At 38.4% G+C, this 15624-nt stretch overlaps 1 protein-coding gene across 5 annotated transcripts in view; it reads right to left on the bottom strand.

Annotated features, from left to right (window-relative positions):
* Window positions 1-15624, bottom strand: part of SLC44A1 (solute carrier family 44 member 1) — a 178877-nt gene that overhangs the window by 82659 nt on the left and 80594 nt on the right. For all 5 annotated transcript variants that reach the window (XM_033122514.1, XM_033122513.1, XM_033122512.1 and 2 more), the window contains one exon: window positions 6868-7004. In XM_033122514.1, coding sequence (XP_032978405.1) covers window positions 6868-7004 — 137 coding nt within the window. The remainder of the gene's footprint in view (window positions 1-6867; window positions 7005-15624) is intronic.

The following is a 15624-nucleotide window of genomic DNA, read 5'->3' as shown; positions in this document are numbered from 1 at the left end:
TTGTTACTGACTGGTAAGACAGTAATATACTGAATACCTACTGATACTAACTCTAAACAACTAGATAATAATAATCAAAAGGCTTATTAACATTTATAAATTTTATCTGAATGGATCACATAATCTTTTAATGGCAAAACAGTGATCACCGAAAAAGCACCAAGCTGCATGACTTCTCAAAATGTGAACATTGTCCAAATGGCAGGTCACAAAAGCTCTCAGAATTTGAACAAAATACAGTACATTGAAGAAGCACTCTTAAAAGGGAGTGCTTTTTCACATGCTATAAATGAGGCACAAACAAAAGGAAAATAAGATTTCTGCCAGTTTACTACTGTGTTAGAGAAAACAAAATATGTATTACAAAACGGTTTGACAAGAATAATGCAACAGGTATAAGGAACTCCATGTAAAATATTAGCTGAGAACATGCAGTCAGCCCCTAACTTAATCACAAGTTATTCTCAGTTCTAAACTGCCGTTTAGAATTTAGATCGCAAGTGGAAGGGATAAAACGACATGCAAAGTATTTGGCACAGTGCATAGCACAAAATAGGTATCAAGAAATGGTATATTGAAACAAGCCACAAGGCTTAAGCATGATTTATGTCCTCAGACTTGGATGCCCATGCTGAAAAAGGAGGGCAGTGAAGTAAAATGAAAGGTGGTCGATTAGCTAGCGGAGGTGAGAGAAGAGAGAGAGGCAGGGGAAAACTGAGCAGATATTATCTTCCCCTCCCCTCACCACCTGTCTTGGTCTGGCAGGGTTGAGATGAAAATTTCATATAAAGCTGAAGTTAGCCGCGGAGGGAGGATTATTCCCACCACCCACAACGTATACATTCTTTGAGTTTTCAAAAATAATGATAATAAAGGAGGAAAGAAACCTGTTCATCAGATACTGGAGGGAAAGAACGTTGCTAGAATTCATGCTCTGCTGAAACTAAGCACTCAGATGGGCGCTCTCACCAGCCGGCTCAGGGTACAATGTTAGGAAAGAAGAAGAAAAAGAGGGCTTAAGAACACGTGTGAATAATCACTTGGAGAGTATGTATAAGAGAGATAAATGAATGAGTAAGATGAATTATTAAAGACATGAAGAAAAAGAACTGATTTCACAGCAAGTCTGGTTAGACTGGAGCTAAACAATTTACCTGCTAGTGGTAAGAAGGATACAGAATTGAGCAAAGGGCAAAGTACACGCTGAGAATGAGAAATTATTAAGTGGCAATAGAGATGAGGAGGGAAATTCAGTCCATTGTTCTTTCAAAGTACATTTTCTGAATAGCTGCTATAAGAGGTCCTATATTAGGGCGTGGATATTCTGAGATGAGGTCCCCAGGAAACTCATGTACTACTGCAGGAAGATGATAAACAAAGGACCAAAGAAGTTTAATACTGAGTCCTTATGATATTTGGCAACTTTAAGTTTTTAATTTAAAATTTTAAATTGTTTTGTTCTCTGGCATCATATATTTATGATTTTGTGTCATATAAACTATGAACCACAATAATAAAATGCATATTTGTATACCTACCACCCAACTCATGTACAGGAACTTAGACTTTTATATATTCATCTAAATTCTTCTGCTTGCCTTTCCAAGCCCTTTGTAATATGGCAGCATCTCCACATAACCAAACTAATATCTAGCTATTTCTTCCAAACTTTCTATTCTAGTCAGATATACATGACAGAAGCATTTAAGAATCCAAGAAAACAACTCGTTTTTCTTGTCTAAAAGAAACAAATAACTGAGGAAATATTTTACTTGCCTAATAAATGCATTTCTTACAAACATTACTACAGGAATGTAAATCCCTTATAAGGGATTTTAAATAATTTGTAAAGGTAACAGAAATTCACAAGAATGGATGGTTGTTAAGTGCTAAAAAGTACATTCAAATGTTGTCGTGAAAACTTAAATTTCTTTGAAAAGGATTTATATTATCTTTTCATTCTGGTAAGAAAAATGTTATTTTACCTTCCACTTTAAAATAAGGTTTAAAATCATTATTTAAAAAGTTACTATCATTCCTTCTCTTTCGTGAACTTTTTAGTTGTGGTAAAATACACATAACAAAAAACATACCACCATCTTAACCATGTTTAAGTGTACAGTTCAGTAGCATTAAGTACATTCTCACTGTTATGCTACCATTACCACCATCTATCTTCAGAACTCTTCATTTCTTGCAAACCTGAAACTCTTTATGCACAAAACAACAACTCTCTGTTCCTCTCTCCCCACAGACCCTGGAAACTACCATTCTACTTTCTGTCTCTATAAATTTGACTACTCTAAGTACCCCCCATAAGGGGAATCATACAGTATTTGTCCTTTTGTGAACTGGGTTACTTCACTTGACATAATGTCTTCGGGGTTCATCCATATTGTAGCATCTGTCAGAATTGCCTTCCTTTTTTTTTTTTAAAAAAAAAAATTGTGATAAAAACATGTAACATGAAATTTACCATCTTCACCATTATTAAATGTATAGTAGTGTTAACTATATGCACATTGTTGTGCAATAGAGCTCTAGAATTTTTTCACCTGGTAAAACTGAAATCTATATCCATTGAACACCATATGTCCCCATTTTCCCCTCCTCCCAGCCCCCGGTAACCAGCATTCTACCTTCTAAGAGTTTGACTACTTTACATACTTCATACAAGTGGAATCATGCAGTATTTGTCTTTTTGTAACTGGTGAATTTCACCTAGAATAATGTCCTCAAGGTTCATCCATGTCATAGTATGTAAGAAGATTTCCTTATTTTTTAAGGCTAATATTCCATTATACCCCAACACACACACACACACACACACACACACACACACACACACACAGACACACACCAATTTCTTTATCCATTCATTCATCGATAGACATTCAGGTTACTTCCATCTCTTGGCAGAATAATCCTTCAATAAACATAAGGCTGCAAATATCTCCTCGAAATCCTTTTGTCAAATCTCACCTAAAAGTGAGATTTCTGGATCATATAGTAATCTATTTTTTTAAAGACTTTGTTTTGTTTTTTAGAACAATTTTAGGTTCACAGCAAAATTGAGAGGAAGGTACAGAGATTTCCCGTATACCTCCTGCCCCAACACATGCATAGCCTTCCCCCGTTATTAACATCCCTCACCAGAGTAGAATTTTGATAAAATTGATGAACCTACATTGACAGGCTATAATCACCCAACATCCATGGTTTACATTAGGTTCACTCTTGGTGTTGTACATTCTATGGGCATGGCCAAATGTATAATGACAGGTATCCATCATTAAAGTATCAAACAAAGTATTTTCACTGCCCTAAAAATCCTCTGTGGTAATCCTATTTTTAATTTTTTGAGGAATCCCATGCTGTTTTCTATAGCAGACACACCATTTTACATTCCTAACAACAGTGCACCAGGATTCCAAATTTTCCATATCCTCACCAACATTTCTTATTTTCTGGTTTGTGGGGTTTTTGGTTTTTGTTTATGATAGGAGCTATCCTATTGGGTGTGAAGTGGTATGATTTTGATTTGCATTTCCCTTATGATTAGTGATGTCCAGCATCTTTTCATGTCCTTATTATTAACCATTCATATATCTATTTAGAGGAATGTCTGAAGTCATTTGACCATTCAAGTCCTTTGACCACTTTAAAATTAGGTTGTTTGTTTGTTTTTGTTGTTGAGTTGTAGCGATTCTTTATATATTCTGGATATTAACCCCTTATCTGGATAGTAACCCTTATAAACTCGGCAAATATTTTAACCCATTCTTTGGGTTGTGTTTCACTCTATTATGTTCTTTGATGCACAAAGTTTTAAATTTTGATGTAGTCAAATTTATTTATTTATTTTCTTTTGTTGCCTGTGCTTTTGGTTCATATCCAAGAAATTACTACCAAATCCTAAGTCACGAAGTTTTGCCCTATGTTTTCTTCAAAGAGCTTTATAGCTTACTCGTGCATTTGGGCTCTTTTGTGGACTTTTGACAATTCTCTTAGAGATTGGGAAATTTCCCACTTAAATCTAAATTATCCTTAAAAATATTCCTCTCTGAAATTAATGATTGAGATCTATATATTTGACATAAAAATGCCTGCATATTTTCTAATAGAAATATAGCTGTAACAATATGTGGACACAGATAACAATAAAAATTATCTGTTCCTTCCAAAGCAATTTGCACCTCAAGCGACGGAAAGATAACAGGGGGTAAAAATAATGCAAAAAACAGAGAAAGAATTATCTCAGTGAAAAAAGTAATACTGAAATTAAATCTTACTAGGTCCAATTTTAAGTCACCAATCCAAAGAACAATATCAATTTTTTTGAAAAATTCAGAAATTTCAACTTAGGGTTGCTGTTAAAATTAAGGTGTTTAGGTCTCTACACCAAAAGCTCCCTATTATAATTTTATAGTTTTTCTTTCTGCTTTTTAAAATTATGATTTTCTCCATCTTCCATTGCTGTGCTTCTTGATGCTGCCATTATCATTACTTTTTAAAAAATGTCACATTGGTTGACTCATTTTGCAAATAGTAAAGGTGTCCTTGTAGCTAGGCCTCAATTTAAGAAGTCTGTTTTCTGAAATAATGTTTACTCATTAACATTCTTGAACACCTACTCTGTGGGAAACACACTGTGGGACAATGTGGGAAACACAACACTGCAAAATTCACCAGATGGGTCTTCTGAACAGGACCGTAATAGGCCATACTCAGTACCATGTAGACTTAGAAGGATACTGACCGGGAAACAAAGAATGCCAGCAAGGCAGCATGGGGCATTTCTCTCCAGTTGATTGTCACAGCAGGCAATACCGCCAACAAGGAACTAGCTCTCTTTCGGCCTATGGATGACATGTCAGGTTCCAGGGACCAAGACTCACTCACATTCATGAGGTTCAAGAGAACGTATTAAAAGGTAGTTTGGCACTAGATCATAGCTTTAAATGCCAGGGTAAGACATACAGACTTTTATTATTTTTAACACTGATTTCTGAGTAAGGGATTAACATGATTGAAGCTCTATGAATAGTAACATGGCAGCAGTATATAAGGGAGCTAGAAGTAGAGAGAGACTAGATGCAGGAGACTATTACATTCCCTGTGTGGAATAATAATAAGAATAAGAATAATAGAACAGCAGCAGCCAACACTTCTTTTTAGCAACTTACTATTTGCCAGACACTGTTCTAATCGTTTTTCATGTATTAACTCCTCATAACAGCCCTCGGAAGTAGTTTAGGTACAAATCTTACCCCTATTTCATAGTCAGGAAACTAAAGCATAGAGAGATCAAGTAACTTGCCCAGGGTCTCATAGCTGTTAAGTGCAAGGACCAACAAGCGAACCCAGATAATCTAGCTCCAAAGCCGATACTCCTAACCATCTCCCAGACCATGCTGTGTATACTCACATTGTCTAAGATTTTAGAAAACCCTTAAAGAATAACTCACCCTCCCTAAGAACCCTGATAATGACGAGGCTGATAGTTCTGGTATTTGACTCAGCAAATCAACACATCTGAGGATATCATGTAGGAACAGAAAATGGTATCTTACAGAGTAGTTGGTACCTCTTTATTCAGTGCCCACCAAATCCCAGTATTCTTCACGCATCACCTCATTTAATATTTACAACAAGCTATGAGAGCGGCATTATTTTAAATGCACATTTTTTTTCAGGTGAGGAAATCTAGGCTCAGACAGGCTATACCTTCTATCCCTCATTACAGAGCCAGTCAGTGACAGAAGCAGAATTGAAATCCAGATCCAAACCAATTCCATTCACTTCCCACTATCTGAAGCTGAGGGCATTTAGCAGTGGCACAGGAATACTGCCAGGCTGTAGTCCTTACCCTCAGAAGACCAGCACCCCCATCTTAGAGACTGTGGAGCCACGCTGGTGTGTGTACAGCTGTGTTCCCAACCTCTTTCTCCATCCAGCTAAAAGTTATACCAGGTGGATGCCCGAGTCAGACCTTGTTCAAAGGAACTAGAACCAGCCTGTGAATTTGGGAAGGACTGAGGCAGCTCTGAGGATTCCTACACACAAAATACAAACATGAAACCTCACAGAAGTTCAAAAACACAGGCTTTAAAGGCTATCAATATGTGGCCCTCCACAAAGAGAGGTTAAAAAAAATTCTCTGAAGAGACTGAGGCGAGTCATAAGGAGCTGAGGATGGCAACTGGATATTAGAACACAAGAGAACTGAACTAGAATTCAGGGAATTGACTACGCTTTTTTTTCTCAGCTAATTCCCATATGATTAACCTCAAAGTTTCTTAGAAAACTGGTTAAGACATAATGTTCCACTGAAAAAGCAAAAACAAAATTATATATACTAACACATTGGAAAATGGTGGAATTTTGGTTTTCACTTCTTTTATTTTCTCTGAACTTTTCAAATTTCCTAAAATAGACTTATATTACATTGTTATCCAGGAGTAAAAATAAAATATACTAATCGAAATACTTTTAATCAATACTTAGGAAGGAAAAGAAAAAAACAAATATTACCTAGAGTAATTGAATAATTCCCACTTAAAGGGGCTACATCAAAATCACCTGAGACATTTGTTAAAAATACACATTTCCAGAGCTCAAAGGCCTACTCAGTCAGAATTTCCCTGGGTGGGGCCCAGGAATCTGGAGTTTGTACAAACTCCCTAGGTGACCATAACATTTTTTTTTTTATCAAGGAAGTCCAAAAATGCTTTTAGGTCTCTTTTTCTTAAGGTTCGTTGATGACTTTTTAAACACTAGGGCACATTTGTATTCGAAGGCAAACTGATAATATTTCACAAAGACAATACGTGAGTGGGTGTAGGCTTGGATGGCCTATTGTCTCACCATTCGTCTCCGCAAACTTCTGAACATCACTCAGGGTTTTCAATTCTTGTCTTGGACATGCTGCTACACACAGTGCTACAGACTTGATCTTCCGATTTATCAAGTCCAGATGGCATGGATCCAAAAAGAACACATACCTAAAGCATGGAGAAAAACATTGAGATATTATTTTTCAAAATACATTCTTGTTCACTGCATATCTGACTCAGTCTAAAAGCAAAGAACATCTATTCCATACTCCTTCACAAATTTAATCATAGATGAACAAACACTTCACGAATCTAATCACAGATACATTGTTTAAGAATAAGTGCTTAAATGTATACTGTTAACAGTGGGAATGGAGGTATTGTAGGACTCATGTTTTTCATGATTTATTTTTCTAATATTTAAATTTTTGTCATGTGTATTTTATAATTAGAAATTATCTATTTTAGTTTTTTAAATAATTAAATTTAGGGTTTGTTTTTTATTTGTTTGTTTGTTTTGTCAAAGTTGTATCAAAAAAATTACTGTGGGGGGCGGCCGGTTAGCTCAGTTGGTTAGAGCGTGGTGGTCATAACACCAAGGTTGCCGGTTTGCTCCCCACAGGGGCGACTATGAGCTGCGCCCTCCACAACTAGATTGAAATAATTACTTGACTTGGAGCTGATGTATCCTGGAAAAACACACTTAAAATAAATAAAAAGTTAAAAAAAAATTACTGGAATATCCCAATACTGCTATATAATAATAACTGTAGTTTATGTGTAAACTTTAGTTAATGAATATATAATTATATATAAAATGTCTAATTACAAAAATGAACATAGACACTTTAGCTAATGAATATATAATTCTAAAACTGCATTATAAAATTAAATATATAAAGTTGAATTAAGATGAGAAGGAAATATACCAACATTTTAACTATAGTCATCTCTGGGTGTCAGAATAAAGTAATTTGAATTTACTTTCTTTTACTTTTTAGAATTATCATTTTCTAGAAAGAATGCAAATTACTTTCGAATTGAATAACTATAATAAATATTGTTTATTTAAAAGGTCCATTTCCTATAAATAAAAGGATCCCCAATCCTAAATTTTCCCTTTGTATACTGTACAACTATATTTTAGAAAAGGAAAGATTAATTAGAAATTACATTAAAACAGATTTTTTAAATGTTATAAAGTAGAAGAAGTGACAAAGATTGCAAATGTTACCATTTGCCCAAAGAGAAAATAAGAGCCAAACATTCTTAACTGAGATGAGCAAAATCTAATATTATGGATCAAGGGAGGGAGTTCAAGTAGAAATGCTCTCATGCAAAATAAGAGTTAAAAACATCTAGCCCTGGGTTCAAAGCTACTGGGTCCATGGAAAGTTTTATAAAACTATGTATCTAACATTTCCCACATTGTTCAACTCTGTTGCTATGCAGAGTTAAATCAAATCAGGAAAGATAACAAAATAAAAGAATTAGGTGAGAACACTGAGAAAGAAAAATGTAAAGTCAATACATGTGCTGTGATGGACAATATAAAGGGATACCAGAAAATAATTAAACAGAAAAAAGAAAAAGTAGGTATGTGTATTGGGGGTGGGGGTGACCAAAGAGGCTTTTGCAGGTCGAATGACACTGCACATTTAAGCAGAGCAGGGGACCTAGAACCCAGCATGAAGGTCAAATATAAGCTACAACTCCTAACCCCCCAACCCCAATAATTTGTAACCCTATTAGTGACTCTGATACCATTAATGTTCTACATAGATAAAAGGAAAGAAAGGAAGCCAGGCAGAAAGATGGGGTTTGGAAGTGAGATCCACGGACTGCTTCTCTGGCTGATGACAAGGAACTAAGGTAGGGCACAGAGAAAACTTTCTGGCAACCTTCGTGTAGAAACAATTATTCCCTTACTAACTCTCCCTCCACCTGTCCTGCACATCTTGCTGAGCAGGCCCATGCCAGGGACCCTGTGCAATGAATCGCCAGGGAACGTTCAGATCCTTGAGGAAGGTGTCATAAAACCTTTGAATTATTTACCACCACCACCAATAATATTATTAACAATAAAAATAAAAATAATGGTAGCCAACATCTATGGAGTACTTACTATGTGCCAGACCGTGTATTAAATCCTTCACACATACAAGTTCTGCCAATTAAGTTCGCGAACTTGCCACCGTGCGCTTACATTGGCAGCACTGTACAAACAGCTCGGTCAGGTTTCATAACCTTGGTATATCAGTGTCTCACAGTTGTGTTCGTGTTGACGTGTGGCGGTGTCTTGCTAAGTGGAGTTCATTATTGTTGTTGCGTGTTTTTGTGTGCCATTGTGCGAATGTCTGAGCTTGAATTAGAGCAACGAACAAACATTAAATTTCTTATTAAACTTGGCAAGAGTGGAAGTGAAATCAGGGACATGTTAGTCCAAGTTTATGGGGATAATGCGATGAAGAAAACGGCAATGTACAAATGGATTAAGTGTTTTTCTGAACGGAGAAAACATGTCACTGATGAAGAGAGGTCAGGGCAGCGAGTAACGAGCAGAACTGACAAAAACATTGCAAAAATTTGTTGAATTATACGTCAAAATCATCAGCTGACTGTGGGAAGCATAGCAGACCAAGTAAACATCGACAGAGAAACAGTTACCATGTTTTCCTGAAAATAAGACCTAGCTATCAGCTCTAGTGCGTCTTTTGGAGCAAACATTAATATAAGACCCGGTCTTATACTATAGTAAAATAAGACCGGGTATTATATTATATATTATATTATATTACATTACGTTACATTATGTTATATTATATAAGACCCGGTCTTATTTTATTAATTTTTGCTCCAAAAGACACATTAGAGTTGATTGTCCAGCTAGATCTTACTTTTGGGGAAACAAGGTAGGAAAATCACAACTGAAAATCTTGTCATGAGAAAGGTGTGTGCAAAAATGGTCCCAAAGGAGCTCACAGATGAACAAAAGCAAAGGAGAGTCGAAGTTTGCCAAGACCTTTCGGAGAGGCAAGACGATATTTTGAGCTGTGTTATCACTGGTGATGAAACATGGGTGTACCAATACGACCCTGAGACAAAGCGTCAAAGTGCACAATGGAAGTCAGCCAATTCTCCACGACCAAAAAATTCTGTCAGTCCAAACCAGAGTCAAAATGTTGTTGCTAACCTTTTTTGATATTAGAGGGATTATTCATTATGAATTTGTACCAACTGGACAAACAGTTAACCAAGTTCACTATTTGGAAGTGCTGAAAAGGCTGCGGGAAAAAGTTAGACGACCTGAGTTTTTCACCAACAATTCATGGCTCTTGCATCACGACAATGCACCAGCTCACTCTGCACTGTCTGTGAGGGAGTTTTTAGCCAGTAAATAAATAACTGTATTGGAACACCCTCCCTACTCACCTGATCTGGCCCCCAAGGACTTCTTTCTTTATCCAGAGATAAAGGAAATATTGAAAGGAAGACATTTTGATGATGTTGAGGACATCAAGGGTAATATGATGGCAGCTCTGATGGCCATTCCAGAAAAAGAGTTCCAACACTGCTTTGAAGGATGGACTAGGTGCTGGCGTCAGTGCATAGCTTCCCAAGGGGAGTACTCCAAGGTGACTGTAGTGATATTCAGCAATGAGGTTTGCAGCACTTTTTCTAGTATGACTCTGTGAACTTAATTGTCAGACCTCGTAGGTGCTGGGAACTGTCACATTCATGACTTTATTTGATCCTCACAACTTTATGAAAGGCCATCACCATTCCACAGAAGGCAAAACTGAGACACCAAGAGAGCTAGTAAAGAGCTAGAGCTAGTACATAGCGCCAGAGAGCTAGTAGCTGCCAATACATGAAATCAAACCTAGTCTTTTTGAGTTTTACTATTTTTGATCTGCTCTATTCTCAAAATATTTCCTACAAATACAGTAATTTTAACTGTTCTATATTAACATTGCATATTGTTTCCAGCATTCCAGAGTTCATTCAATGCATGGCAATGTGTTTATATGTAATTATATTTTAATTCATTAGTATTTAACTAAATATTTGCTTAGTAGAAAAAGTGTCTGTATGAAACAAATTTATGATTCATTAAAACTACACTTTCTTGTCTTTTGATTTGAAAATATCCTTAGCCAGGCAAGTATATACTTGGCTTTACTTTTACTTAAAACAAAATGAAGTATATGTGGCAATTTTATTTTTTTGAAATGAAACAAATAACAGTTCTCAAATAAGCATGACATTGGCTGGCCAGATTATTATAACTAACAAATCTACAGATGAGTGTTTTTCAACTGAGAAGGGAGAGACACCAGGTAAGAGGCTACAAAGATTCTAGAAAGGTTTCTTAAAACACTCAGCCTACATTCACTCTGCAACCAGACAAATGGTTGGGAAAGGGATGGGGCATATGAATTTTTAAAAAGCATCTTACGCAACTCTGATTATGCCCAACTCTGATTATGTCCCTATGCCCTATCCTTTCAGGGTGCAGAACCACTGTCACAGATAATGCAGAAACCTAAGTCAAAAGTAAATTTTCATTGCTATCCTTAGTGAGTGTCTGACTAGACCTATTAATAACTTAAAAACAACTCTGTTTATGTTTCACATCTTTTAGAGGAGTTGGAATGAATACCCAAAATGGGAGTTAAAGAAGGAAGAGAAGCAACAAGAGAAAAATACAAACTAAACAGCCTCGATATCTGCTGGCATTGGCAGGTACAAGATGTACACGACATGATCATATGATATTGAAAAGACCATATTTGCAAAGAGCATTACGAAATAGCCTAAGTGAGTTTTGACCTCAAATGTTAGGGGACTGAAGAAAAATGCTCATACTAAACTGTAAAGCAAACATTACAGAGGATGGCAGGTAAGGCATGTGAATATGTACTACAGTTGAGGTGCTTTCTGGGATTTATTGAACAAGAGCAAAAGATAAGTTCATTTAAAACAGAAATTTTTGAAATACAAATAAGTGATCCCCAACAAGGCAGAAAAGGAAAGATATATAAATAAAATGTGTGACTACACAGCGAACTGAAGGGGAGAGATGCACCAAAGATGAAAATGGGGAAATAACACAACAGAAGGGCAGTCACGTATGGAATCCCAGGAAAAGGGACAAGAGACACACAAAAAGGTGACCTTTAAAGCTGTGCTCAGAGCAAGAAGATGAACACTGAATGATCTCACGCAGATAAAGATGCCAGAGATGGTTCAAAACTAGTTTCAACTTCTATTTTGCTTTCACTTTCTTCACGGAAGACAGGGCGAGGTAAAGAAAGTAAGGTTTACTGAGAATTCACTTGGGGCCACAGGGCATGTGAGATGCTGTCCTCACACATCCTAATTCAACAAGAGGGAACTGAGACTGACAAGCTGGGCAACAAACTGAAGGCCACACTGACGTGAGCCCTGGGGAGACGGATTCCTAAGTGTTGCTCTTTCCACCTCGGCCATTCCAATTCAAACCGGAAAGTGAGAATAAATGTCATGGGGATTCAGGTACAGACCAATCAAGTCAGCTGATGAAACTGGGTCAATCCGGTAGGACTCCAGAGCCGCCGATGTCTTACCTGGATACGACAGTTCTGTTATGGCATGCAACACTCCCGGGATCAGAATTAAATAGGACGATATGAAAACACTTGATTCATTCAACAAACATTACTCAGTGTTTCCTATGTGTCCACTCCCGGCCTAGGCCTTGGGGACATGAAATTCATAAAAACAAACAAACAACAACAACAATAACAAAACAAGGCAAGTCAGTTACAGTCTGGAGAAGAAAAGACAAATATACAGTCATTTCAAAAGTCACATGGTATATGGCAAAGTTGAGAAGGTAGAGGAAAGGAAATAGTGTAAGCATGCACAGAGGATTAGAGTTTTCGAGGAAGCATGATGGAGCAGGAGGCAGTATCTAAGCCACATTTTGAAAGTGAGTAGGAATCTTCTAGACAGATGGGGAAAGGAACAGTCCAGGCAGAGGGAACTGCACGTGTAAAGGGCACTATTTCAGGCACTGCAAACAATTTGATGAGATGGACAACAGGATGGGACATGAAAGTGCTGGGTGCTGAGAAGCAGGAGGAAGAAGTGGCCATCCTTGGAATTGAAGCATCTTACAGCTCCACTCCATTAGGTAACATGCTCCCACATGGCCATGGTAGTGGTGGCCTGCTCTAACCAGCCGCTCAGGTTGATGGCCGGAGAGCGGGAGGCTGGGGTACCAGCGGCGTTGCTTCAGAAATGAGCCTTTGCCATTAAATTGCCTCCTGCTACCATGGCAACTCTGCAGCAAGGCCTTCTGGAGCAAAACGCGGCAAGCAGATACGCCGGCTGCTGGCTGCCTGCGCCGAATTTGGCTTCTCTCCTCTCTGATCAGGATGGAAGTGCTGCTGCACTAAAGCCGAGCGCCGGAAAGCTGGCTCAACAATTCCTCTGTCGCCTTCTGCGTTAGTGATTCCTGACGTGTGTTTTCCCCAGAGGGGAATAAAAATGGAGTCTGATCATTTTTCCAATTATTAACCTCATATCAGTTTACAATTTATAGCCCCTTTCTACAGAGTATAGTGCTGCAAGTGAATCATACCAAAAGGAAAAGCACGACAGGCTCGCAGAGGCTCCTGCCATTGCTAATCATAGACGGCTGAGAGCCTGGATCTATGCACCACCCACAGTAGAATTCTGCCCCGGAGGCCTCTTATTTCCTAGGTGGGGTACCAGCAAGGCAATTCCAGTCATCCCATTGGGGTGGGACCCAGCTGTCCCATGAAGGCTATGTACAAGGACAGAGCTATAAGGCCAGCACACTAAAGTCTGGGTAAAACCCTAGTAACCCAACAACTGATGGCAACCCAGAATTAACCAAAACTTCATTGGCCCTCAACTTGCTGGAACAAAGCTATGGGGAGACAAAGAAACAAGTTGACAGCAACAATTTGTCTTTAAAATTGTAACTCAAGATAAGGCTGAGAGAGTTGTACAATGTTCATAATGCCCCCAAGATTGTAGGGACACAGACTAGAGAAGAAAAAGAAAAGGACGGAGGTGAACTGTAGTAAACCAGACCCAGGAGGTTGACGAGCTTCCCAATGCCTCCCAATCCTAACGAGGAAAAGGCAAAAATGTCCTGAGAAAGAAATGGAACGTGTTAAAGAAATGCCCAAGCATGTACCTCCTCAACCTCCAAAGAAACCGCTGAACTCTAAACAGCAGGGCAGTTTCTACATTAGCACTTCTATAGTCCTCCGTGCACAGGTAACCGCTAAGAAGAGAAACTTCTATAGTTCTTTCTAGTAAACTAATGTTATTGAGAGCTGAAAATAATTTAAAACTGTGGGGGAAAGCCCAGGGGTCAGATGAAGACAGCTGTACACAGAGTCTGTTTACCCTTTGATCTCTCCTCCCACTGGTCTCTTTCCTGTTCCTCAAACACTCTGGCACTCTCTCACCTTGGGGCCCTTGCACTTCTATCTGCCTGGAATGTTCTTTCTCCACAGGAACAGCACGGCTGTTGCTTAGCACCCTCACTTGCTTCGAGTTTTCACTCAAAAGCCACCTTCTCAACGAAGCCTTCCTCGGCCTCCCTACCTAGAATGCCAGCTCTCCACTCTGATGCACCTTAGCCATCTTCCCTGCCTTATTTGCTTTTCCTCAGAGCTTACACTCACTAACACACGGCATAATTTACTTACTATCTGTTTGGTAGCTGTCTCCACTGGTAGAATACCAGGTCCCAGAAGGGAGATATTTGACTGTCTAATTAATTCATCACTATATCTCCTGTGCCTAAAATAGTGCCTGGAATAAGGCAGGAACTCCTTTCCTATCTACTGAATTAAGAAATGGATGGTAATTATGTGAAGTTTTGCCAAGTGAGTGAGGCAGGGGTAGAGGGAAAGTAAAGAAGAAGACGTATTAGGCAGAAGGAAATGCTCTCATTCATTCAACAGGAATTTATTAACATCTCTGCGAGGTGCAGGGCTAAATAAGCACTAGCGATACTGTGATAAATAAGACCGACATAAACAATTATCTCCCTTCCCAACATTTACAGTCCATAGAGTAGGGAGGCAATTACTAAGGTGTGTAAACATTATAGCAGAGAAAAGAGGATAGCAGAGGATACATCAAAAGAGTGCCATGAAGGGAGAGTCAGGAGTCCAGAAGAAAGGAAAATCTAAAGCCAGGACCTAAGTAAGGAGTAAGAGTTAGCAAGGTGTGGAGGAAAGGAGATGGAAGCAGGGAGGGAACAGAGCATGAAAAGGCTTATAAAGTGAGAGGATAGCATCACTGAGAAAGTGAAAAATATCAGGATGGTTGAGAGGGACTGTGATGAAAGACACAAGTGGCTAGGCAGGCAAGCTGGAGCCAGATCACATAGGGCTGCATAAGTGGTCTTAAAGATGCGAGGAAGTTTGGAATTCATCCTAAAGATACTGGGCAGCCACTGAGAGTTCACCAGCTGCAATGTGGAGACCGAATTAAAGGTAAGCAAGAAAGTAAGGAGACTGATTGGTCAATAGACTACTGAATCGCTCCCAGGAAATGATGCCTTGGACTAGGCTGGGATGGGAATCAAAAGGAGATTTCTAAAGCAGCTAGGCACAATCATGAAAACCTGATGACTAATTACATGTGGAAGGAAAGAAATAAAGAAGATGCTTAGCATCTGATTTAGACCAGGGTGGCTAGGGCATTCTGGTTTGGGTTCCCATTCCGTTCACTAAGACCGGGGACTCAGGAAGAA

Source organism: Rhinolophus ferrumequinum, chromosome 12 (assembly GCF_004115265.2).
Source record: "Rhinolophus ferrumequinum isolate MPI-CBG mRhiFer1 chromosome 12, mRhiFer1_v1.p, whole genome shotgun sequence".
NCBI lineage: Eukaryota > Metazoa > Chordata > Mammalia > Chiroptera > Rhinolophidae > Rhinolophus > Rhinolophus ferrumequinum.
This window is presented reverse-complemented; position numbering and strand designations above follow the sequence as displayed.